Genomic DNA, 26786 nt, shown 5'->3' with positions numbered 1-26786 from the left:
ATGCGCACGAACCCACACAGCAAGCCAAATAGCGTTGAATAGTAGTGGGAATATCATTTATTAATGCATATATTTCATGTTTAATTTGCATTAAATTGGATGATAGTTTTAATAACAGTATCAAATAAGGCATAGACTAGTTCAGGAGATTGGTAGATCACATAAGTGAAAAGGTTTATTGTCTGTTTATTGTGCTTTACAAAATTGAAATTCCTTGCCCACCTAAGTCGTAATTCTAGATTGAAGATCGAGTATGCTGTATCAGAATTTCAGTTGAAATCAATTAAATTGTTTATTGAATAAACTTAATGTTGATAAATTACCACTTTTCTGTAAGTTATGGATAAGTAAAGCCAGTTCTAATTACTGTTATAATTATGTATGTCAACAATGATGATCTGTGAAGAAAAATGCAGGAATGTTCAACCTGGCAAAATTGAGACATGTTTAAATATCAACATGAAACAATAAAAGTCAATGTTTATATATTTTCTTTCTTTCATGCTATCGAAGTTAATTGTCCGTTATAATTTTTCATGTTATTCAACTATTTATAATATTTTGCTATATCTTCGCCTCGCACCTGTTGATTTTAACCATGAAATATTCTCACGGATGTTGCACTAAACGAAAATTTACATACTCCTTAAGGATTGTTTTACTCTTTGGTTTGAGTTTATTTGCCAGTCTTTAGTATCATAGTATATTTAAAGTAATGCAAATTCATAGATGGTTTGTAAAAATTTGTATGCGACTTTCAATTATTAAAGCAAAAACAAAAAACTTGTCGACAATGAGTCGTTATTGTGATTGAGAATTTTTTGTATCTTCAATTAAATTCGAACTGACGAACGCGGGAAAGTTCTTCTATATATTATACTTTACTGCTAAACAAAATCAAGGTAGTTATGCATTTCACAAATCATAAAGGAAAAACGAAAAACAAAATAAAACAAATCTAGCAAACAAAAAGTTGTCTACATTCTCGACTTTAGGCTGTGGTTAATTGTTATTTATTGGTTATTACACCACTTCTCTGTAGAATTAAACAATGACGAAGAGAACAAAACATTTCCTGTACTATATAGGTAGAACAAAACACCCCCTACTAAATCCACGTTTGAAAGGTACGTATATTTTGTTAAAATAATGATATTCAAAACAAATAAAAATCTAATGAAAAGCCACATACTTTTTATTGTATCTTTTGAAAGGACACACGGAAAAAACTAAACATAGATGTCTTTTTATTTACATCGGATATAACTCACAATCTAATCAAATAAACAAAGGAAATGATATTTCTTTGAACTTGTGATTTAGTTTCTGAATATTTTCTGCAATTTTACTAAATGTTTTTGAGAGTATAACCGTTGATTGATAGTTTGATAACCTCCGTTACTATAGGCTTTCTCTAGACAATGGGGTTGGGGTTTCGATATTTTAGTAATACTTCTAAAAGTTGTATACCCGATTACAAAAAAATGTATGCAATTAAACTGCAAAACACAGAAAGGCATATATGATCATTTCAATTGGACAATAGATATAGTATATTCTTTTTTTTTTTAGATATTTGATACAAAATAGAATATGTGATACGTATGTTATCTGTCATAATGATATACAATTGCCTTAATTCTACTGATAACATCATAATGATATACAATTGCCTTAATTCTACTGATAACATTTCTTCAACTACCAACATATTATTAACAGGTATTTCAAGTTATTATGGTTAATTTTATAACTTGACAAGCCACAAAGCTATGATTTTATGTTACCCATTATTATCATTTTTGTTAAAAATCAGCAGCTCGTTTATCCATTTAAAAAGGAAACACGAATTACAGAAATTAAACATCTTAAAACTAATCTTATGAATCTTGCTGTGAATAAATTACAAAGGATCGCAATTTCAAAGTTGATATAAGCAGATAATTAAAATCCAATTTTTAAAGAAATAATCTCTTTGTTTGAACTTATTCCATTAATATTCAACTTAAATAGTATTTAAAGCGAATGATAACACATCAGTTCAAAAAGTGTATTACCTATTTCACATAAGTATAACTGTTGGTCTTTTACAAACTAACGGTATACCGCTATAAATAGAGCTCAGCGCTAGTGAGGTGAACTTCGGTTCTGATTATTTTGAGTTGATTGCTGGAGATGCAAACCTAGCTCTGGAAATACAGCATAGGTTCTTGAAACTTCAGCGCACAAATGGTTACAACCGTAGTCGTAGAACTTATCATCGCAACTTCTTTACCTTATCATAAACATTTTTTTACACCAACTATTACTTTACATACAGTTACTCGGAAAGTTATTTCACGCGTCGAGGAGATATAATGTTTTGTCAAAACATAGCGTACTCCAGTTTATATATGTCTAATTTTCAACCTGTTTTATATGTTGAAATCTTCCAATATAACCTGCATGTGCAATGCACATCTATCAGTTGATACGGTATTCTAGTGTTTTTATGTCACATTTTGATGTTTTTGTTCAGAACGTTGGTAATACCAACAAACGAACAAAACAATGAACAAAGAATCATGTATATTTCACAATCATCGTTTGAACCGAATTCTGACCATTTGTCAGATCATGACATCCTCTTTCCATCACATTTAAGTATGATGTATTTCTTTATTCTACCCTTCTTCTAAGAAAAGGTAAACGCTATTATTGACAATTCAGCATAAAAGTTATTATTCTGATTTCTTTTAGCCATATTTACTGGTCCACCTCATTAGATACCTGTTCAATAAAATTTATTATGAGTTCACAATGCCCAGATGAAGCTGAGGAAGATATTTTCATTAGCTCATAAGATGCAAGTCGCGCTTTTTATCACTCAACCTAAATACTATTTGAAGTATTTTGACCTTGAATAAATGAAATCGGCAACTGATTACGTCATCAGTGTTTCATTTATTTTATTTTCGTTTATTTGAGCCTTCATTCGGATGTAACCTGATATGTTTAGCCATAATCCGGATATATATTGTCGCTCTATTTCGATATTCTTTGAGATTACTTCAGGTTGACAAAAAGCAACCAGTCATTAACAGTATGTCTTAATCATTAGTTTATTCAGCAGAAAAGGAAAATCTAATCCTTCCTTGACATGCAAGCGTTCAAGTAAGAAAATTACTCGAATGACAATTCGTATCTAGAAGTGACTTGAGTAATCCATACATGCCTTTGTCATTTGTAATGTAATTGATTTGACTTTCTAACTATTTTGATTCGAACAACACTGTCTGATACATATACATAACACATATTGTGCATTTTATAGAATATCGATCATGTTTAAAGTGGTTCAAGTCTGTAAAACAAACAAATCAAACGCTATGAATCTACAACAGGCGTATGTAAGGTACCAAATTATAAGCATGGTTTATATATAAATAAGATGCAACACTAGTATACCAATGTTTAAATCTCAAAATTCACTAAGAAGATACTAATCACAACAACAAGCTTAAAGCTAAAAGAATCGCATGAAAACCTAAAGAAGTCAACTGGCTGCGTTGACATGAGAATCGTAACTCTTTTGCTTACGCGTACAACGCCTTACTGGTCTAGGGTCACTCTCCATGTTATTACACAATCGATAAATATACTGATCACTTTTCTGATATCTTAAGATTTATGGTCGCGTAAACATGTCGTTTGATAATTGACTCACAGATACATATTTCATAGTAAACCATTTTGGGGGGTCGACACTAACATTTATGCATTTTCAGTGTTAGTCGTTCTTCCTCATTACTATTTTGAAGCAGTGTTTGTGTCATGTGCATACATCTGGTAATATTTAAAACAGTAATAGAGTGATCCCAAACAAACGTAAAACTTTAAATTTGATATGTAAACACCGTGCAAATGAACAGAGGATATGATATAAGTGAGAAAAAAAGATAGAAATATTAAGCATATGTCTTCTTTCTGTAGTATCCTTTATCTCAGGTTCACAAAGATATATGATATACAAGCTCTTACTGAACTGCTAGTTATTGAACAAGACATCAGTACTAAATGTGAAAGTAAGATTAAAGACATTTGCAAGACGTTTTTGTTTTTGAATAATTCTGCATAGATTCGGTCTCCTATGAGCTTAAAAATAAGTCTGAACGTTCCAAAGTCGCGAAAAAATAAATATGCAAAATGTACATTTGTTAAAAATAAAACCCGACATAAACATATTCTAATTATGAATGAATTTATTAGATAAGTAAAACAAGTTTTCAAAACATTGTTTCAATCTTTTACTGTTTTGCCTGTTCTAGATTACCTTTTAGGAATTTTGGATCCTCAATTCTCTTCAATTTTGTACTTGTTTGGCTTTATAAATATTTCGATTTGATCGTCACTGATGAGTCTTATGTAGACGAAACGCGCGTTTTAGAACTTTTTAAGTTTTTATAACCTTGGTTGTTCTGTACATTTAGATTCTGTGAATTGTGGTTCCAATTGTACCTGATGAATGGTTTGCATGCTGACATAATCAAAGTTTATTTTGTATCTTTGTTTGTCAACGACAGGAAAACTCAACCGTCTATCGAACGATGATAAGATCGTCATGGATTCGTTCACAAAATTCGATTAGTGTCAGTAACACTATTTGGGTAAATAGAAGAAACAGGAAGTAAATACGTTATCGCCCATGATACCAAGTGAGTACAACTAAGTTAAAAAAAAATCCGATAAAGTGCTTTCGTTAATAAAATAAAGACACTCCAAATTCCTACATGATACACATTTAGAACAAGAATATTGACCCTTGGTGCGTAACATGAGGGATAAGTAATATACAATATATTAATTAAATTTGAATCCGTCCGCCAAAAAAAATATATGCAGGACACTTTTTAGATTAAAGTATTTTGTATGCAATTTTTTAAGTTTATTTAGTAAATATAGTAAACATTTATTATTGGGTCCAAGGTCTCATTACTTAATGAAATGGATTTTTTTTTTCATTTTGCCCGTTTACGCTTACCACAAATTTAATTACAATTTTATCATCTAAAATTTGAACTATTTTCTTATCAACTTCAAAAGAGTCAGCGCCCTGTATTCAAAATAAAGTTCAAAGGCACAGTAGGAAACATATACAGACCAAAATATACAAGATAAATGAACTGTAAATTGTTTAAGTGCAGAGATATCAACATAGGTGTTCGGCATCCCGAGTATTACCGTTATGAATGAACCCTGTCAACTTTTATTTTGCACAAGCTCTCCAGCCAACATTATTATTTATACGACATGGAAGTAATTGAGATCGTAACATTGCAGTCAAAGAGGGAAATCAACTGATACTCTTCCACATTTCGTTTTAGTCACTTAAATCAAAATGATAGTTTAAATAAAACAAAATTAAAATTAGTATGAAGACCTTGACCTATAACGGTTAACTTTTATAAATTGTGACTTGGATGGAGAATAACTCATTGCCACTTATACAACACATCTATATCTATATATAAGGATTTGTGGATGTGGCAGTTGTTATCTAAAGTTTGTTTCTATGTATGTTTTATTGTCGTTCCTTTTTTGTTGCACTTCAGTATTTTTGTTGTTTCGTTGTTTTCCCCTTAAAATTGATGTGTTTGTAACCTGGATTTGTTTTCTCGATCTATGACTTTTGAACAGCGGTTTGCTACTGTTACATTTATTTATAATTACTGTCCAAAGTATAATTCAAAGTACAATCATTATTTCACAGAGATGCAAATAAAATGGAGTTCATTTCCCAGGTATTCATTCTTTCATTTTAAATCGTTGACAGTACTAGGAGGCTTATTAAGTAGCACAGTGTGTCATTTTTCCTTTGTCTTTCCCTCTTTTTCTATGCGGGTATTCAAACGAAATTACTGATAAAGTCTTTTGATTCTAAGATAATGTATTTTGTGTTAATCGTATTTTTTTTTATACAAACACAATTAAACTGTAAATGTATTCCATACACTGAATGAAAACAACTTTAAAGAAAAGAAATCAAAGATACCAGGCACATTATTTAACTTCGACAGACGTTAAATGCGTCAAAGATTTAATTTAATTCAAAAGGTGTTCATCCTTAACTCTCAAAAATAAAAATATTCAATAGGACAATATCATGTACTCGAGATTTTTTCTATTATAATATTGCCAAGTTGACCATCGAAATGATATATGATACACATGCACACACCCAGTTAGTTAACTTCTTATAGAAAAAGTAAAACCACAATATGTAGGCCATATACCCTGACATATAAAACATGGCGACACACGACTTCATCCTTAGTAAATAACTATTTCCTTTTCATTGAAATGATTAATTGTGAAGCTGCTCTCCTTCGTCCAATACAACATATAAATGTCACTAACATCTTGACCAAGGGTTGAAATATCTAATAAAATACTGCATTATTATTTTGTGGGACACAATCAATTTCCTAACCGGATTTGTTTTATTTGTTTTGTGGTTGCAAGTTTCATGTAAATATGTCACATATGTCAAACGTATATTTTTTTTGCTGATTTCACAATGGTAATTCTTCATCAAACATACTGTAATTACTTTTTATTGTGCAGATCAGTGTCATATATATTTGAATTAGAAAGGTAAAGTAATACATAGCCAATCTGCTGAGCTGAAACAGTATTCTTTGTTTTTAGACAACAATTTTAAAGTTGTATACAAACACATACATGTATCAGCGCAATGCGTCAACAACGCATAACGGTGTAGTTAAAGACAGGTCAGCAGATACCAATAGACAAACAAAACGATTCAAATAGTACCATTGTCAACTATAAAGGCGAAAAGGCTGTAAAAATACAACAAAAAAGCACGTATACCAAACCAAAAAAATAACAAAATGAAGCTACAAGACTGAGATGACCTTCAGTAAGGTAGTAAGTTCTTCATTAGGTACACATGCCATATATGTCGTTTCATTGCAGTCATTTCACATCTCCAAATATATATATTTCAATATATATATATAGTTGTCAAAGGTACCAGGATTATTTCATTTGCTTTTTTGGTTTTGAGAATACTAGACGCAGGTAGCTTGACACTAGTCATGCACAAAAAAGCTGATATTTTGTTTTGACTAACTTTTAATTTCTTTCCAATTAACTGTATACTAATTAAAAGTTTTAATACACCACGAACAGAGTCATATTTATTGAAAGCTTGACTATAACTGGTATACTGTAACAATTTGTGACGCAATTCAATTAAAAAACATGTAATACTTGAATACATATGTTGTAATTACGACTATCGAATGCATAATTAATTACGTTTGTGCAATGTGGAATAAAACAGAAAGCAATTAAACACACAACTTCAAATGTATGAAATCAAGCTGATAGCATTTTAGATTACATATTCGATACTCAGAATTAAAAAAATCTTTAATATTGAATTTAATTGTGCTTCAAATTTCAAGGTTGCCGAACAGAGGATATTGTAATCGGCGAACGTTATTATAAATAATTTAATTTGCATCAAATGAAATGCTTCATAAATGTATAGGTTTTCAATTCATAGTCTTTTAAACATCAATCATTCACTCCTACACCATCACAAGGCTTTTGTCTAGCAGTGCCGAGACCAGTTTATTTTGTTTTATAATAGTGTTATTACAAAATACAGTTACATGCAAAAATAACACGCCATTAAATTTGATTTTCCGACCCACAGCCTCTTTTATTAAAACTTTGAATTGGTAATTCCAAATTGTATGAAATTACCAAATTCAATAGCTGTACAACAACGAAACTAAACCAGTCTTATTAATAAAACATATACGTGATTTAATATGACGGTATTAATTCTGATCTATCATCCAAAACAAGACGTCGATTGTCAATGCACGATAATTTGAGAAATATGAATGAAAATTATATTTACAAAACGGAAGAAGATTATTTCATTCAGAATCAAACGTTCATGAAACAAGCAGACAAAAATACCATCCATAATGCTTTCTAGAGCAAGTTTATCAGCGGTTGTATTAAACCATATAAAAATTTAATAAAACTATTTATATTCGCAGCATTTGTTCTTTGCTTTTTATTATTGTTTTGTGTTTTCCATTGTATGCCACAGCTTAAATAAAACATTGTCAGTGAAGCTTCGAATTGCGATCTTCTGTCTCTTTTTTGATAATTATTTTGGTAGTTAATATGTTTTCGTCCTGGATAAGCATACTAAATTGTTTGTACCTGTCCTAAGTCAGGAATCTGATGTTCAGTAGTTGGTATTCCCGTTTGGATGGATTTACACTAGTATTTTCAGGGGCCCATTATAGTTTATTGATCAGTTTGAGTCATGGCTCCGTATTGAAGACCGTACATTGACCTATAATGGTTTACTTTTAAAGATTGTGAATCGGATTGAGAGTTGTTTTATTAGCACTCATACCACATCTTCCTATATCGAGCCCAGTAGTCAGCACTTCGGTTTTGACATGAATATCAATTATATGGTCATTTTTATAAATTTTCGGTTTACAAAACTTTGAATTTAAAAAAAAAACTAAGGATTTTCTTACCCCAGGAGTAGATTACCTTAGCCGTATTTGATACAACTTTTTGGAATTTTGGGTCCTCAATGCTCTTCAACTTTGTATTTGTTTGGCTTTTTAACTATTTTGATCTGAGTGTCACTGATGAGTCTTATGTATACGAAACGCGCGTCTGGCGTATAAAATTATAATCCTGGTACTTTCGATAACTATTAAGAAGAAATATACAATTTTACTAAAGCATACTCAATTGTTTTTGGCATCAATGTTCTTCTCCATTATATTAATATTGAAAAACAAACAGCTGTAGTTAGTCGACAATGTGTTAATCTATCTATTTAAGTTGTGGGTATGATTAATGTACGATAATGGACTGTTATTAATTTTGCTACTGATAATTTTGAATATTAATAACAATTTCTTCTTATCTTAAAGTAAAATTTCCTCATATGAAACTACTATTCTGTTTCTTAATCCATGTTTATTACAAACACCACATCATGTTAGTCTTGGGGGGTAACAGCGGCTTAATTTGAACAATCAAAGATTATCTGCGATCTTTAAAATTATTTTATTTGGCTTTGGTTGGCATACATATTTACTGTTTGAAAAATATTTAAAAACGTGAAAAGATCAAAGTCATAATGTTCCAACAGCACTACAAAAAACAAACGGCTTATTTGCATATACTTATATTATAACACACATTCAACATTTAATTTTAAAGTTTTTAGTTTGCGTTGCAAATCTTTTTCTAAACACAATATTATCAAAGTTGGTCTATATTAAAATTTTCTCTCTATATAGATATAAGTATAAGGTGTATCGGGAATCATAAATCAGTTGGTTGGTTATCTCTTTTGAATTGTTTCACATTTTGTTATGCTAAGAATTTTTATAACTGACAATACACACGTTCAACATTCAATTTTTAAGCTTTTAGTTTACTTTGCAAATATATTTCAAACAAAAAATTGTCAATGTTGATATATTCTACAGTAACTCTTCTATGCATATAGTATACGATGTATTGCAAATTTTCAATCAGTCCGTTGGTGATCTCTTTTGAAATTTTCTCATTTTGTTATGACGAGGCATTTATGCTTACAATACGATAAAACTTATTGCTCATTGTTCAATGCCATACGATAAACCCTGTGTTCCGTGGACACTGGCGGAAAGTTGTCTCATTTGCAACAATTGTACATCTTCATAAGTTCAATGTTAGTAACTATGCCTATCAAAAGTAGTAATACCTAGATTTAAAGGTACACTGATTCAGGATCTCCAATCTACAAATGCTATGGAAAAACCCAACGTAAAATGTGTATTCATTAAATGCATTGATATAGAACACGGCATCAACACTTTTTCACTGCTGTGACAAGGCGCTGTGTTATTTGTTAAATAGTATATAAAGTCAGAGGGACGGAAGCCAAAAAAAAATGTCATTCAAACCAAAGAAATCGAAGGTCATATTTGTTACAAAAATGAAGATGCTTTAGACCCTGAGCATTTTACATCTTTTTTCTGAGTTTGTAGGTAAAACAATCATAACGAAACAACCTCAAGCATACAGTAGCACCAATCAATAATAAGATTAAAACATTGGAATGCTTATGAAGTTATTACTAAAATGGAGATACTTATATGTATAATACCTTTAACTAGTATTTCGAATGGTATCATTTCAAATTACCTCATAACGGTAATCAATCAGTGGTCACTCCTAAAATGGTAAACATACTTTCTACTTTTTAGACTGATGAGTCTTATGCAGACGAAACGCGCGTCTGGCGTACTAAATTATAATCCTGGTACCTTTGATAACTATTTTAACTTTCTGCTCTTGCTTACCACAGACTATTAAATTTCGTACCTATCAAGTAATAAGTAATGGTTCAGATTGCTTGTTCGATTACTGTTTGGTTTGATTTAACAGAGTTAAATAATTTAGAATAAACTCATCATAGATAACAGGATTGAAATTTTATATTAACGTCAGACGCGCGTTACGTCTACTAAAGACTCACAAGTAACGCTCGAATAATAAAATTACCTAGGACGATCATGTTTTGAAAATCGTTCATACTAATTAGAAAAGTGTCCTGTCGCGCAATCTTATTTGTATTGCAAGATTCGTACAAGGACAAGCTTTAAGTTATTAGAAAGTTTGGGTTTTAGTCGTGATTATCATATCTCTCGTCGATATTTGTAGTTAAATTTCATTAATTGAATTGTTGATCCAATAGAAAATAATACACCTTTGCAATTAGACTAGTATTCGAAGAGAAAACTATATATAGTTCCAATTTATATGTCTTTCCGTCCCATTAATGATATTTTTATTATTCTCCTTGGTCTTTGTTATTGGCTTACTGAAACTGGATTAAATTTTAATGGCTTGTTCATTGTTTAGGGGAGAGTATAATTTCATTATTCTGGTTTTTAATTAGAAAAGTAACAAGAAGGTTGAAAGTACACAGATTAGGAGATTATAACCATTCTCGCTTACATTAACGAGAAGAGAGAGCGGAAACGACTACAAAACGTAGGGATAGGATTGTTAAGTTAAATTATCAGTATTTGATCCTACGGAAAACAAAGATTTACAATTTGTCAAGCTATAAAGTTTTCCTGATGAGACAAATATTTTCAAGAAATATTTTACCATCAACGGACAGGGTTTTATATTCTTATTATCACAAAGAAAGTAAAACTTTGAAAGCCATTGTAGGCATTTGAATCGCATTTTGTTTGTCCAAACAATCAATCCCAATATACAAGCGTTCAAAGGATGAACATGTTAAAACTTTTTGCTGTATCATAAAATTATTGTTTTCCTTTGCATTTCAAAACAATATCTTTGAGAGTAAGTGTATTTGAAAATTCCTGTTCAAAACGGATAGTTCTTTATCAAATGGCAAAATCAAAACCTCTAACAAATTAAACGAATCGAAACAACTGTCATATCCAAAAAGAAGATTATTATAATGAACGATGTTCAGTATATACTATTCATATAACTTTTAATCATATAAGATGTGAAGAGGACTGCAGCTTATAGAGTAAGGTATAGTTTGTCCTTCATTTTCAGAGCAACAGTGTTTACAAAGTCATCAAAGATAACAGGCTTATAATTTTGTGCGCCAGACGCGCGTTTCGTTAACAAACAGGCATACAATCTTAAGTTTCACACGGAATATTATGAACAGTTCAATAAGACCTCTTATCTTAAAGGATTTAAATTACCAATAAACGAAAAGGAATGTATCCATAAATCAACTGACATAAGCGGAAGCAAATAAAAGTAAATAAAACAAAATTATTTCACAAAATTAAATATCATTCAAGATTCAGTCGATATAGAATTACATGTAGGCCTACTACTGACCAACTATTATACACCTCAAATTAGGGTGTTCATATCTGAGCACTAGTATTTAACATCGCTACAATTATTATAACTTCGAATACCCTAACAGATTGTATCTCGTCTGTCAATTGTGAACATGTCAGTGGTTGTTTATCAAATTTTACACACTCAATAGGTATTTGGTCTTATCTGTTGACACTTGACATGGGTTAGACTTTTGTATACAACAGGATAAACATATGATAGATGTGATCAATAAAGAAGCTGACAAGAATACAATTTAAGAAAGTTTAATTAAATTTGAATCTCATTCGTTTTAAGTCTTGCATCGCAAAGTAAGAAATACACAACACGATGTAGAGGACAGCCATATTAGATTTGTATTGGAAATTATGAAATAAATTGTTAAAAAATGTTATGATTTGAAAAAAAAACAAGTCCTAATCCAAAATCATATTGATTAAGACTTGTTTAGTATTTACACGTTACTTATCTTTTTCATTTATTTACTTTTTTTGTTTTCCTATATCTATATATTTCTAACTTTAATATTTTCTCAGTAAAATTTTCTTAGGCAGTTGCTGAAGTGCTGATTAACTTCACATGCTATATGCTTTACATACACTGAATACTGTAAAACTAAATAAACATTCTTAACACATGCAATTACAAATTGAGAAAATATCAATAAATAATTGCAACGTTAATTGCATTAAAAAATAAACATAGATTTGAATTTGTGTTTTCTAGTTAGGTCAATAACGTTTTTGATTGTATGAGAGTTATATTGTCAATACAGGTGTACAACATCGATAAACAAACAATATTACAAAATGTTCATTCAATGGCAAACAATTTGTAGATTGGCATGTTATTAGTCTTCTATAGAGAAAATTACAATGTTGACACGTCATTAAATTGACAGGGATGATACAGTGTTCCATAGAAACATATTATTTGCTGATTTCTCTAATTGATAACTAGATGATAATCATTAATACAAACATGTTGTCACAAACTGATCGAATACCAAATATTTACACTTGTGTGTAGGCAAACTGTTATATAATACATAAAAAAACACTATAGTATATGGTATACAGGTGGTTGAAACAAGGTCAAGTAAAACAATTACTGCAAGCTTATTGTACACTACAGACAACATATATTATACTTAAAAGATATTTTTATGAAATTATATTTTTTTTGTCTATATACATTTCATAAAAATACTTTGAAAATAGAACACAGTAAGGTAGAGTTTGAAAGGGAATCAACAGATAACAAAACTGTTTATGCTTAACGTTATGGAAACGACTCTATGTAAGTTTATGGAAATTGGTCTAACACCTGTTATGTTCAACCAGATTAAACGACTAGTAATTAATCTATTGAACTCCTATTGGAGATAACATAAAGTGTTTCAGCTGTAAGTACTTACAAGCAAACCAAAGGAAGTTTACTGCTTACAGGTATTTTTGAGATGGATGTACTGTTAATGCTTTTGGAATGGAATGTGTGGTCTCTTTGAAAGTTATCAGTATCAGTATTTATAAAAGGAAGAAGATCAATTAAAAGGAAAGATGTGTATTTGTTTGTAAATAAAACAACATTGTTTGGCAACATTCTATACATGATACAATATATGCATGATACGTGATTGTGTTAGATAGGTTGAACAAATTGGTATAGTCAAACACAACAGAAACTATGCCAAATATTTGACTCTAGTTTAAGTTACATGTTTAGAAAATATTAAAGTAAGTTAAGTTTTTTCGCTTAATATACACATATGATCCCAGTGCTAGCAATAATTGTTTACGGATCGTAATTTTGAAACCCAAATATATTGAACATTTTCGAGCAACAAGACTATTTATGGCCTACCAAGAACAGCCGAAATGATCTATAGCCAAATTTACATCACGGAGTTGAAACCTTAAAAGAAGATTAATGTTGCTCAGTCTATGTAGTGTTTTGTGTACTGTTGTGTATTGGTCTTTTTCTTTTTTAACCATGGCGTTGACAGTTTATGTTCGTCTTATGAGTTTAAATGTGCCTTTGATATCTCTCGCCTCTTTTTTTCAATTAATTATACAGTTGGACCGCATTGCATATTATTTGGATATATGTGCTTTTTAGTATGAACATACATATAATCTATTAAGTTTATGCGTGCAATTTGTAAATTATTTTAATAATTATTAAGTATTATTATTTATTTTTTAATTACAATGGAAATTAATCATTCAAACTCCTCACGTATAATTTTGCTCTTAACTCTGCCTTTTTACAATTGAATACACTGAATAGGTTACCTTTCTTTTCCAATTTTAACGCGTAAATACCTAGTATTGTATATGGGGATTTCAATACTAAGCCTTGTATTTTCAATTAAGGATTTTAATAAAACCTAATAACGTACAAAGAACGTGGGTGGTTATCAGAATGATATTATTGCTTTCAGTAGTAGAGGGGGCATTCAAAAGATAAATCATGGAGAAAAGTGAACGATACAGAAAATTATAATTCAAGGATTAGACTACTCGCAATGTATCGTATACAAGCTTTTGTTAGTTAAGCTACTGTGGATTCATTATTATTGTTGGGATACCAATTTTCGTGGCTTTCGTGGGTTCTGGTGAACCACGAAATTTAATGTTAAACGAATAACACATTTTCTATAGGCTTGTATGTAGACATCAGCAAAACCACGAAATGAAGTGTCCACGAACTTGCAAGTTTTCCATAATTCACGAAAATTGGTACCCACGAAAATAATGAATCCAAAGTATACGTTATTTTTTATTGCATTCGCGACTATTTCTGAGGTAGGTTTTTTTAAATACTTCATTGTCCAGCAAAGAAATCTGAGAAAATAGCTATTCATGATTGGATTTGGAAGAATCAATGGTGTTTTGTTCTTTGCTTACACACGAAGCATCCGAAGAGTGCAAAGACAATCATATCTTTTGCAAATGTCTAAATTATTATTGACATAACACGAATTTCATTTGAATATTTTATAGCTTTTTTTAACCTTTCTGTTATTTTTAATATTGTTTACCACTTAACGTAGTTTTAATTTGTAGGCTCTCAGTTTTCACAAGTTCACTTCATAGATGAAATTGTCAATTGCATGTATAAGAGTGGCGAAAGATACCAGAGGGTCAGTCTAAGCTATTTTGTTGAACGAGGAATACTGCTTTCTCAAAAGTTGCTCAGACAGGGTTATGAATCAATAAAATTAAGGTCATCACTCAAGAAATTTTACGGTCGCCATTATGAATTGATTGGCCATTATGACAAAAGTGTGTCAGAATTCATATCTGATATTCTTCCTCAGTCATAATCCATCATTACCGAACTGAACAAAAATATAACACTATGGGTGCCGTATACGTTGCAGGAAATGCTTACCCTGCCGGAGCACCTGATGTCACTCCCTGTTTTAGTGGAGTGCGTGTTGTTTCTTATTAAATATTTATAACTGTTGATGTAAATGTCCTTTGGTTTTGCCAGTCTTTGTTTACTCCTTGGGTTTTGATTGTTATTGTAATAGATCGAAAAATAAACGGACAACGCCATTGTTAAAAAAAAGTAATAAAAGTACCGTGACAAAAGATAGAAAATAAAAGAACGAACGAACACCAACAACTGGGGTTGATCTAAGGTGCTCTGAAAAGGTATGCAGATCCTGATCCATGTAATTCTTTTCTTCCATATAAACGTAACAAGTAGTAAAACCGTTCTGACATAACTATATTAAACATGCCGATTCTACGTATTAAGGGCATACGATACAGTTACAGGGGAGGTAATGACGTTGCTAACGTAATATGTTATTTTCGCGACGTCAAATTGTGACATATCGAGAAAAGATGCATTTTTCGACTGATTTTTATCATTCAAACTGATTTAATTTGAAAACGAGTTCATGGACACCTATTTTTCAAAACGGCAATTTGTTTCATTTTGCAGGGAGATTATGTGACCTAAATTTTACAAAACTGTAAATAGAGGATTTTTTTAAATTTATATATTTACGCGGTAAAAAATTACGTTTTTTCCTGAATTCATGAACATTTGATAAATATGATTTATTTCTGAATAAAAAATGCATATTTTTTTAAGGATACTTAAAAAATATAGAAATTACAGATTATTTAACAAAAAACAATTTGTGTTTATCTTTTATAACAAAAAAGTTTTGTCTTTCTTTCGAAAAAGAAATTACGGCCACAAATCTGAATTTTGAGCAAATATACAAAATTTCGACCTCATTTTACTCAAAAAGTAGCACATGAAGGTATATTTTTTATTACATATTTGATTTAATCAGGTAAAAAATAGCCTTTATGCAAATTTTCATGAACTTGTAAATACAGGATCAAAACTGTATCGTATGCCCTTAAGCACTTTGATAACGACATTTATTGTTGGACATTTGTCTCATTATATATAAATTTTGAAATCATAAAGAACATACAGTGAAATTCCCTCAATGAAAATTTAACTTTGATTGATTTGGCTAATTTGTTCAATAGCCCGTTTTTATCATAAAGTTCATCAGCTGTTTCTGTTCTTAGACACCCCTGGCTTGTAAAAATAATTCTTAAAGCGATCCCGATGGAGTTTAATCCGAAGCAGCGTTTCTGAACCATGCAATTTATACCGATTGTTTTTTTTTTTACAGAACTTGGTCGATACCTCTGCTGGTGAACTTTCATTCGCCGTGGGTATCATCAGCTCAGTAGTAAGTATGACAGAATATATAATAACAAACTTTTATAAAATTGTCCGTTCATAAATTAAAACTTAAAAGAAACACAGGTTTTAACCCCATTAGACAAATGTGAACTTAGATGGATTTTGCTATTTTTGTGGGTCATTATGTTATCATATTGCTCTTCAACTGACTCGTTTCTAATGCATCCTCAACTTTCAAATATTTGGTTTGGAGAGTTCCCGGTAAATTCAGAAAAGGGCGTGGGACGGATGATATTTATAACGTGTCGTTTTCATTTTTTACTTATTTGAGATAGTAAAGATTTGAAAATTATTGAGTTCCAATTTCTCTTTGATATCTTCCGTCTCGCATATCAATGGATATTGCAGGATGTTACACAAGGAACATTTTGTAAACTTATGATAAGACACATTTGTCAAGCTGATCAGATCAATGAAATTGCAATTATATGTAAAAAAAACAACAATATCTCAGAAGTTGTAATCATCTACTAATCAATACAATGTACGCAATTACATGAAGCTGTGCTGTATATGCACCAATAGTCAAAGCAGAAATTTGTTGCAATTAAAAATGCATTATGCAACTACGAAAGACTCTTCGGACTTGGTTACCACATTTCTACAAATCAAACAGTTACTCTGTTCTTCGATTGTGATAGTATGAACAAAATTGGATTGAACATAAACTTGATAACCTATATAAAAACAATATAGAACATATTCTTCGTCAAAGTTCCAACAGCACCTAGCTTTATTAATTGTATTTGAATTTGACCGTATTTGAAATTTTGCATCTACCGGACCTATAACACTCATATTATAACTACCGTTTTATTCACATCACATAGTGATTCACTTTGTGTAAACAATGTTGATATTGAGGTGAAAACAACATAAAACCTACAAACAACTCACACAAACAGAATAGTTAAATGGTTATACAAGCTATACAAGTAAATGTTTATTTTCATTCGTTGAAATTAATTGTCCGTTATAATATTTCATGCCATTTAGTAATTTGTTTTGCGTTTTCTTTCTTACGTCGTCTCCCACCTGGTACATGGTATATACCAGGTGGCTTGGGAAGTTTGAACAAATGAAGTCTACAATGTAAACAACAGATGAACACCCAGATTGAGAGACATCACCGGAATGTAGAAATTATAGCTGAAATATTTCTTGTTTTCTTCCTTACTCATGTTATGTGACCATAGTTTTCTCATTTGAATTGTTTTACATTGTAATTGTCATTTATAGCTGACTATGCGGTATGAGATTTGCTCATAGTTGAAGGCGTTACGGTGACCTATAGTTGTTAATTTCTGTGTCATTTTGTTCTCTTCCGGAGAGCTGTCTCGTTGGCAATCACATCTTCTTGTTTATATTGTTATTTTTTTCAAAACTGACGTTAAAAGCTTAAAAAAAAAAAAAATTGTAGTAACTCTATTTTTCTTTAAACAATTTTTTTTAAGTTGTTAGATATCGGAAATGTTTGTAAAAACTAATAAAATCTTTAGTTCTAACGAAGTTAGATAGCATATGTTTGGCTTTTTATTGTTTGGGTTTGAGCGTTCCCAAATGAAGCCCAAGAACAAAATGTTCGTCGGACTCACAAAATTGATGCTTTGATTATTTTTATTAAACATACTTTATTACGAAGACGAGACAAAGGGACAAGCAAAATTCAAAGAAGGACATACAAAGAAAGGCAAAAGATACCAAAAGGGACATTCAAGCGCAAATAAGAGCGGACTTGGATGAAGAGTTGTCTAATTGACACGCATACCACATCTTCTCATATCTATCATATATAAAATTAAACTGATAAGCAACTGTAGACAAAAAAAAAAACAGGAAATCCAACACCGAGCAACACAAACCACTTCAAAACTGGCGGTGAGCTCAGGTGATTGAAGTTATCATACTAACACACTGTTAGTTGGTTTGTCAGGAAGTATGACAACGAAATGTTTTCCGAGTAATTGGTTCGTAAGTAGAGCAAAATAATACCCATCTGATGATTCACCTGTCTTTGTTTTATAAAAGAGTTTCTAATTGGTAGCTCTCACTTATGTGCAGTTTCAAGAAAAGATTATTTCTACAAATCACGAAAATTGAGAACGGAAATAGGGATTGTGCCAAAGAGACAACAACCCACCAACCCGACCATAGAACAGACACGACACAGAAATTACAAATTTAACAACATAAGCTATATAAAGCTATTATCAGGTAGCCCAAAGAAACTGCTCAATCGGTGGGGTATACGGAGAGCAAGAATATTGAAGAGTGGTATACTATTGTTGTCTTCAAATTAATAGCCCTAAAGAGCATTAAAATTTACATGGCAAGAACACATATAATTCTTTGAGCGAAAGCAAGGATGAAATTTTTAGTGTGTATGCTAATAAACAGTAACTTGTGTTAAACGTGGGATAGCTACTCAGTGTCGTCGATCCTATACTGTACCTTTATACTTTTGTATTCTAACATTAGTTCACATTTAAGAAGGGCACCATCTACAACGGCAATTACAACATACTATATAATAAACTTTTAACACATTAATATGTCTCGTTTTGTGAACTTTGAAACGACAGAACAATCTCTAACTGATAACTATGCAATATATTGGTCCGGTTTCTGGGTTTCAAGCATGAAACGACACAATACTATCATGCAGTTACGTAGTGACATTGCTGTTGGTCTTATTACATCTATAACCATGTCATAACAGAGATCATATTACTTGGCGCATAGTTAAAAGTAAAATCACAAAAATACTGAACTCAGAGGAAAATCAATTTGGAAAGTCCATAATCACATGGCAAAATCAAAAAACAAAACGCATCAAAAACGAATGGACAAGAACTGTCATATTCCTGACTTGGTACAGGCATTTTCAAATGTAGAAAATGGTGGATTAAACCTGGTTCTATAGCGCTAACCCTCTCACTTTAATAACAGTCTCATCAAATTCCGTTACATTTACATGATGCGTTAAATAAACAGTCACAATCAATAAAATAGTCAAAATATGGGAACATCAGTCATCATCGTATAACAATTTAACAGGACACAACAACATCTACTATCTACGAACACATGGATTGATTTGAGTGTCATTTAAAATTACTTTTATGAAATGTTTTCACTTTCGAATTTAAACACACAAATATATAAAAAAAAAATGTAGATACAACACATGTTTATATCAAGGTTTTATCGACCTATTCTTACGTTGTATTCATATGTGGTATGTTTCATTTATTTTCTGTACAATTTAATTTGTAACTGTTTCAATCTGTGTTATTCCATTAAAATACTAAACATCGATAACTAATATCATAGGCTTTGATATTTATAATATATTTGGTACATCATAGTTTTATTGATACTTTCTGTGGTCCATAGGATAATTTAGCTATTCATTTTAGGTATTTTTGACATAAAGCTCTTCAACGGTTTCGGTACTTATACATCTTCGGATTTCAAATGCTTGACTGTGAGTGGTATGGATGCAAGACATTATTAAACGTGATGTTTTCAATATTTTGGCACGTTTGATTTTGAACATTTGGAATTTTGTAATAAAACAGTCTTCTCATAGATATCAGGATTGAAATTTTGTATATGCGCCAGACTTGCATTTCTTCTTCCAAAGACTCACAAGGGACGCTCTTATGGATAAAAAGTTTAAAAGGTCAGATAAAGTTCGAAGTTGAAGAGCATTGAGGACCAAAACTACTAACATTTTTGCTAAATAAAGCGAAGATAATATTATCCTTAATAAGTAAGACGGTATTTAAAAAAAATCTAAAGTTTTGTTAATTGTTAATTCATATTATGACAATATTATAAATCATGTCAACCAAGAAGTGCTGTTTACTGGACTGGTGATACCCTCGCATACTAAAAGCTCCTCCAGCAGTGGCATAGACCAAGTGGTTGTTATTAAACTCATCACAAATACCAGGATTGACATTTTGTATTTGCGCAAGACGCGCATTTCGTCAATAGAAGACTTATGAGTATGGTCTTCAAATGAAAAAAAGTTTAAAAGGCCAAATTTGTTGTTCTCCTCTTATATTTAATGCGTTTCCCTCGGTTTTATTTCGTTACCCCGATTTTGTTTTTTGTCCATGGGTTTATGGGTTTTGAACAGCGGTATACTACTGTTGCCTTTATTTATTGTACAATATTCAAAAATAATCTTAATGTTGCATTACATTTATATAATATTCAATCGAATTACAAAATCAATCCTGGAAACTTTACTGTTATGAAATTGCATTGTGTTCAGTTACAAAAGAATAAAAAACTTGAGTTGTTTGAGTAGTCCCATGAATATCAAAAGTATATCTGAAAATATTATAAGGGAAACAAGCATTATTGTACATTAAATTTGCATGACAATTCTTCCTAAAATAAAATAAAAAAGTGATTTAATGTGATGTTTTATATATAGTAGCCACCTCAATTATTTACAAGGTCAGGCAAAATAACCATTTTATCCTCAACAATTTTTCTTTGAAGATTACAGAATCAATATGTCTAATGATGATTATCCAATTTCAACGGTAAAACTATTACCTGCTAATGTCTTTTCATGAACATTATCTGTCAAAAATTATTATCTTGCTTTCAGTCTTCACTTAAAATCAGAAATGACGTAAATATTAATGGATCAGCGACTTATTGTGTGCAAACAACTCTTCCTGCAGCTTCAGCCATAATTTATTGAACTCTTTCGTTCTTGTACCAAATAAGTCAGGAATATATCAGTTGTTATCCGATCGTTTGATGTGTTTGAACATTTTATTTTGCCAATTGATCAGGGACTCTCCGATTAAATTCTATTCGGAATTCGGTATTTCTGTTAATTTACTTTCTGTGCATATATTATTGGAACACTTCACGATAAGACGTGTCACGGTACTTGTCTATCCCAAATTCATGTATTTGGTTTTGATGTTATATTTGTTATTCTCGTGGGATTTTGTCTGATGCTTGGTCCGTTTCTGTGTGTGTTACATTTCAGATTTGTGTCGTTGTTCTCCTCTTATGTTTAATGCGTTTCCATCGGTTTTAGTTTGTTACCCCGATTTTGTTTTTTGTCCATGGATTTATGAGTTTTGAACAGCGGTATACTACTGTTGCCTTTATTATTCATGCATGTTTGTGGGAAAACATAATCATTAGAGATCTTATATTTCATATTATCATAAATCAAAATCATTATTTTCCCCTCTATAAAATCTTTAAAGCAAAGATGTTGATTCATCGATTATTATTTGTTAAAATACCTATTTTGCAAAAGAAATCTGACAGTTATCAAAGTGACATTCAAATTCACTAGCCAAAGACAAAATAAAAACATCATTGCAAAAAATGAAAAAGTAATAAAAAAACAGCAGTCTTTAATCACAACATAAAAGCTTAAGACTGAACACACGAAACGACCCTCAAAGCCAATGTTCGGTTTGCCTTCATTTGTGTTCACGTGATAAAAATGAAAGGGCGCTTTGCTGTCATAATGAACAGGTCTACTTTTGCCAGAATATCAACTATAGCTTAGTAGCCAGTCATTCGCGATCCAGTTTTGGAGGTTGAATAGTTCAGTTTTTCACAAATTGCCCTGGTATCAAATATTCTAACATTTATAGAGTTTAACTTTTTTAAAGCTTTAAAGTCAAAATGTGAAATATGAACAAAGTTCACTAACTCTAATATTTAAATCATGTCAAAATGGTAAATTTTAGGAAGAGAACAACATATAAAAGTTATTTCAAAGAGTCACAGTTAAACTTACCCTTACCCTTGCCATATTATCATTTTACTACAAGGATGCGGATCAGTTATTTGTCTTTAAATTTAAAATGGGAAGTGTCAAATTCAAAAAAAGATTTTTGTTTGTTTAACTGCAAATTGTAAATACTTAATTCACCTATAGGGCAAGAACAAATTAACCATTAGTTTACTTAATATATAATGTATAAAGTGATGTTTAAGAATAACGAATTTGAATACAAAGAAGCAACTCAGAATAAATGTATATTGAATTTAGCCTGAAGCTTTCCTACAATACAGCAACAAGATACTAATATTCTATTTACATAAAATTGGCATGATACTCCAACAACATAAGTCATCGATTTAATATAGAGTTCTCTAACGGCACAACGAGGTTGTGCTACATAGCCAAACTGGACAAACCTACAGAATGGATTCAAATTGACTTAAAATTTGAGTTCAGGTGACCATACCACTATTTATCATTGAAAACCACGGGTCAGTATTATGAATACTGGAACCTTGCAAGAAGAATATAAGTTTAACGTTTTTTAAAAAGCGTTAAAGTAAAAATGTTTTATATATTAACAAAGTTCACTAACTCTAAAACGAATGCTAATGGTAAATTTTAGAATGAGAATATGAAAATAAAAGATTGCTATTTAAACGAAATGGCGAAGACGGAACATTGAAACTGTTACTGTAAAGAAGGTGATGTTGATTAGAAATTTTTCAACTCAAACGTCAAAAACCCCAAATAATTTATTTCAGTTTCCATTTACATACATTCAACATGTCGCTCTATCACAACAGATCTATTATTTGTACTAGAAAAGAATATTAACTCTAACAGTTATTCCCTTTGAATTTGAAATGAAACATGTAGAATTCACTAAAATCTTTTAACTGCAAGTGGTAAATATTTAAATCATATTTCGAACAAATATAGAACAATAAGTGTTCTGTAAAACGGCGATAAAGATTGGACATCTTGGGCAGTACTTTGGTACTGTTAGTATTGTTATTGGTCGAATAGGTTTAAGGTGGTTGAAATGAATGTTCTCTCAATATATGTCGTAAGGTTAACTAGTTATGTAATCTGCGTAGATATGTAATATCGAAAAACCTTTATGAGACCTCAAATATAAAAAAGACAGATAGGATGCCAATAGGAGGACTTTAAGACCAGGAATTTAAGAACACACTTGAACCAAAAATGTATATAAAAAATATCAGACTCGGACGAACAAATCAAGTTCGAAGGTACATTTGGTGTTAAAACTGAGCTTTGGTCCTGTCAATTAGAATTAAACGGTTCGACAAGAAGTACAAAAGGCAACAGTCGTATAACGCTGTTCAAAAGTCATAAATCGATTGAGAGAAACAAATCTGGGTTACAATTGAGATAACCTGTGTTACCATTTTTTTAAAACTAGACGTCCTTGTATATGCATATTTAAAGTGCGAGATAATTGTTATGTGAAAGCACAATCTGGCGATACACGCTTATCTTAATTGGTCAGTGGTGCTAACAGTTCTAGAAAAAAAACATGGATATTTTAAGGTGTTTGGCTGTTTACAGCCTTCTTTATGGGTGCAACTGTCTTCTTTTGGATGAAATTCAGAGAAAAGTTGATAAAACATTAACCGTAAGCAATGGGGACGCATTTGGTGATTGGACAACAATGGAACTATGCCCTCCAGAATCCTACGCAATTGGATACGATATGAAGGTATGGTCGTCAATATTTACTTTTCGCGTTTTCATGTTTCTTTCTCAAGATTTATTTGTTAAAATGAAAATGGATTTAACCTTGTCTATAGTTGTTAATTTCTGTGTTATTTAGTATCTTGTGGAGAGTTGTTTCATTGGCAATCATACCAAATCTTCTTTTTTATATTTATTTGAAGATTTTAACATGAAGATCAAAATAATTTCCTAATGTAAAAATAAACAAAGTGAATTATTGGATTCTTCTTTTTTATATTTATTTGAAGATTTTAACATGAAGATCAAAATAATTTCCTAATGAAAAAATAAACAAAGTGAATTATTGGATTTCTTGATAGCTAAAGCAAGACACGGTTCTTCCCCCCCCCCCAAAAAAAAAACAAAAACCCAACATAATCATAAAATGGCAACAATCATAAGAAAAGTATACCCCAAAGTTATAAATGTTACCACATAACAATGTTTTTTCCGTTGATCGAACTTCGTCAATGGTTGTCTTCATATATCATTTGGCGTTAACATCCGATATTGTCGTTTTGTGACCAAAAAAACCCAGTGTAAGTATAAAGTATGGAACACAGTATAATTTTCTATTTCATTAATTTATTTTAATAGATAGAACCAGATCAACATAGTGGCGATGATACGGCTCTTAACAGTATCAAACTAATATGTGGGTCGAAAGACGGCCATTACGGTAGTACGGTTACTTCCGGTGAGGGAAGCTGGGGAAGCTGGGTAGGATCCACGATGTGTAGTTATAGCACAAATCAAACATATCTGACATCATTTGCTTTGCAAGTAGAATTATTACAGGTAAATGTTCATGTTTTGCAATCTTCCTTTATTCTTCTGAACGATATTTACAAAAGCTTTTCTTAACGATTATCTCCGCTGAGTTTTCCGCACTGATGGCTGTTAGTCCCGGATTATATCATTAAAATATTAAATTCGATACGACAGTTGGCAGTACTTTATCCTATAGTGTTGTTATAAAATGGAAATTTATTGTGATAAATGAAGGATATTGCTCTCATTCAAAACCATGATTGTTTGTCCAAAATCGTCTGAACTCTGATTCCGATTTGTTTAATCAGCCTTTCGACGTTTACATTCGATTATATACTTTCGAAGTAGTGTTGAAAATGACAATTGTTGTATAATACTTCGTTTCTGTAAGTGTTGCATTTTATTCTTGTGTTTCCCCCTTATATTTGATGTGTTTCTCTCAGCTTTATAATTTGTAACCCTAATCTGTTTTTTCCTCAATCGAATTATTAATTTTGAATAGCGGTTTCCTACTGCTGCCTTTATTGCCCTTGGGTATGCACATGTGGTTCAGTAAATTATAAAAATCATTTTGGCCTCAAGTATCACAAAAGTGACAATTATTATCTAAATGCGCATCTGGTGCAGTAGAATTGGTGTTGTTCAAACGACTTCATTTAGTTTGAAAATCGTACTTTTGGTAGTTAAGGTTTCAACTCCCTCAGAAAATGACCTTATATTGATTTGGCTACTTCTAGATTAATTTTTGTCATGGGTCTACGACTGTTTCTGTTCTTATACATTCTAGTCTTTCAAAAATTCGGCGTCGAGCGTTCCTGGTGAAGATTAACCAAGACAAGCGCTTCAGGCTCATGCAATTTATATAGCTTCTTGTTTTTCATTTTTTCAAGTCTTATCGAATGTTCACATACATCGATTGAAAAAAATACAAATAAAAAACATGAAATTTCTTTAAAAAAACAGTGAGTTGTATTAAATCATAATTTCTTGAAATAAATATTTTTGTAGCCAGGAGACAGAGACGATGTTGCAGCAACCTATGTAAAATTCTGGTGCAGCGATTTAGATTTAAAATTTGAACACGAAATAGCTCATCCACCTGGATACGGCTTATTGGGTGTTTATGGAAATCAGAGCGAAAAATGCAATCCAGGTACGGCAATATGTGGACTTCAAACCAATATTGAAGCGCCGATATTTTTTGGAGATGACACCGCGCTCAATAATGTCAGATTCTTCTGCTGTCCGTAAAACAATGACAAATCAAGAAGAATACATATGATACAATCAATGTCGTCATTTTTGTTTAGATAGATATGATTTCAGATTAAAATCTTGAAAATATAAATTATTCTTTACATTAAAAAAACCCATTGAGGTGAATTAATCAAAAGTGTTAAATAATTTAAAAAAAGATGTTTTCAAGGCAATGAAACTTGTATAATGAGAAATAATTCCTTGCAGATTAAATTTATTTGATATGATTTATCAAAATATAGTGTCTTCCAATTTGTTTAAGTTTGTGTATGTCATGAACAAAACAAATAAAAGTAAAGGCATGCGTCTGCTTGTTTAATTTTTTTTGCCTTGAAATGTTTATTGTTAAATTGTAAGAGAAGATACAAAAGTGCAATCTAAAGCAATTAGACTGAGAAACAGACAATACCATACCCCAAAAAAAATGACAAAAATAAACCGAAACAAAGATCATAGTTTAATTGAGGGTAACCCTGTGTACAACAAACTGGTAAGCAGACCTTGCTCTTCAGGCGACACCTCCCGGGTTGCTCTTGTT

General features: G+C 31.1%; 1 protein-coding gene across 1 annotated transcript; it reads left to right on the top strand.

Annotated features, from left to right (window-relative positions):
* Positions 1 to 23935: 23935 nt before the first annotated feature.
* LOC134709418 (vitelline membrane outer layer protein 1-like) lies at positions 23936 to 26339 on the top strand. Its single transcript, XM_063569579.1, has 3 exons — positions 23936 to 24203; positions 24818 to 25018; positions 26000 to 26339. Exons 1-3 carry the CDS (start codon positions 24021 to 24023, stop codon positions 26240 to 26242), a joined length of 627 nt encoding a protein of 208 aa, XP_063425649.1. The 5' UTR covers positions 23936 to 24020; the 3' UTR covers positions 26243 to 26339.
* Positions 26340 to 26786: the final 447 nt, after the last annotated feature.

The sequence above is a fragment of the Mytilus trossulus genome, chromosome 3 (genome assembly GCF_036588685.1).
Source record: "Mytilus trossulus isolate FHL-02 chromosome 3, PNRI_Mtr1.1.1.hap1, whole genome shotgun sequence".
Taxonomy (NCBI): Eukaryota; Metazoa; Mollusca; class Bivalvia; order Mytilida; family Mytilidae; genus Mytilus; species Mytilus trossulus.
This window is presented reverse-complemented; position numbering and strand designations above follow the sequence as displayed.

What these genes read in the sequence shown, in the direction of transcription:
- LOC134709418 (XM_063569579.1), top strand. Translation starts at nt 24,021, where the DNA reads ATGGATATTTTAAGGTGTTTGGCTGTTTACAGCCTTCTTTATGGGTGC. An exon ending in CAATTGGATACGATATGAAG is followed by an intron (nt 24,204 to 24,817) that starts GTATGGTCGTCA and finishes TTATTTTAATAG; the next exon opens with ATAGAACCAGATCAACATAG. An exon ending in TGCAAGTAGAATTATTACAG is followed by an intron (nt 25,019 to 25,999) that starts GTAAATGTTCAT and finishes ATATTTTTGTAG; the next exon opens with CCAGGAGACAGAGACGATGT.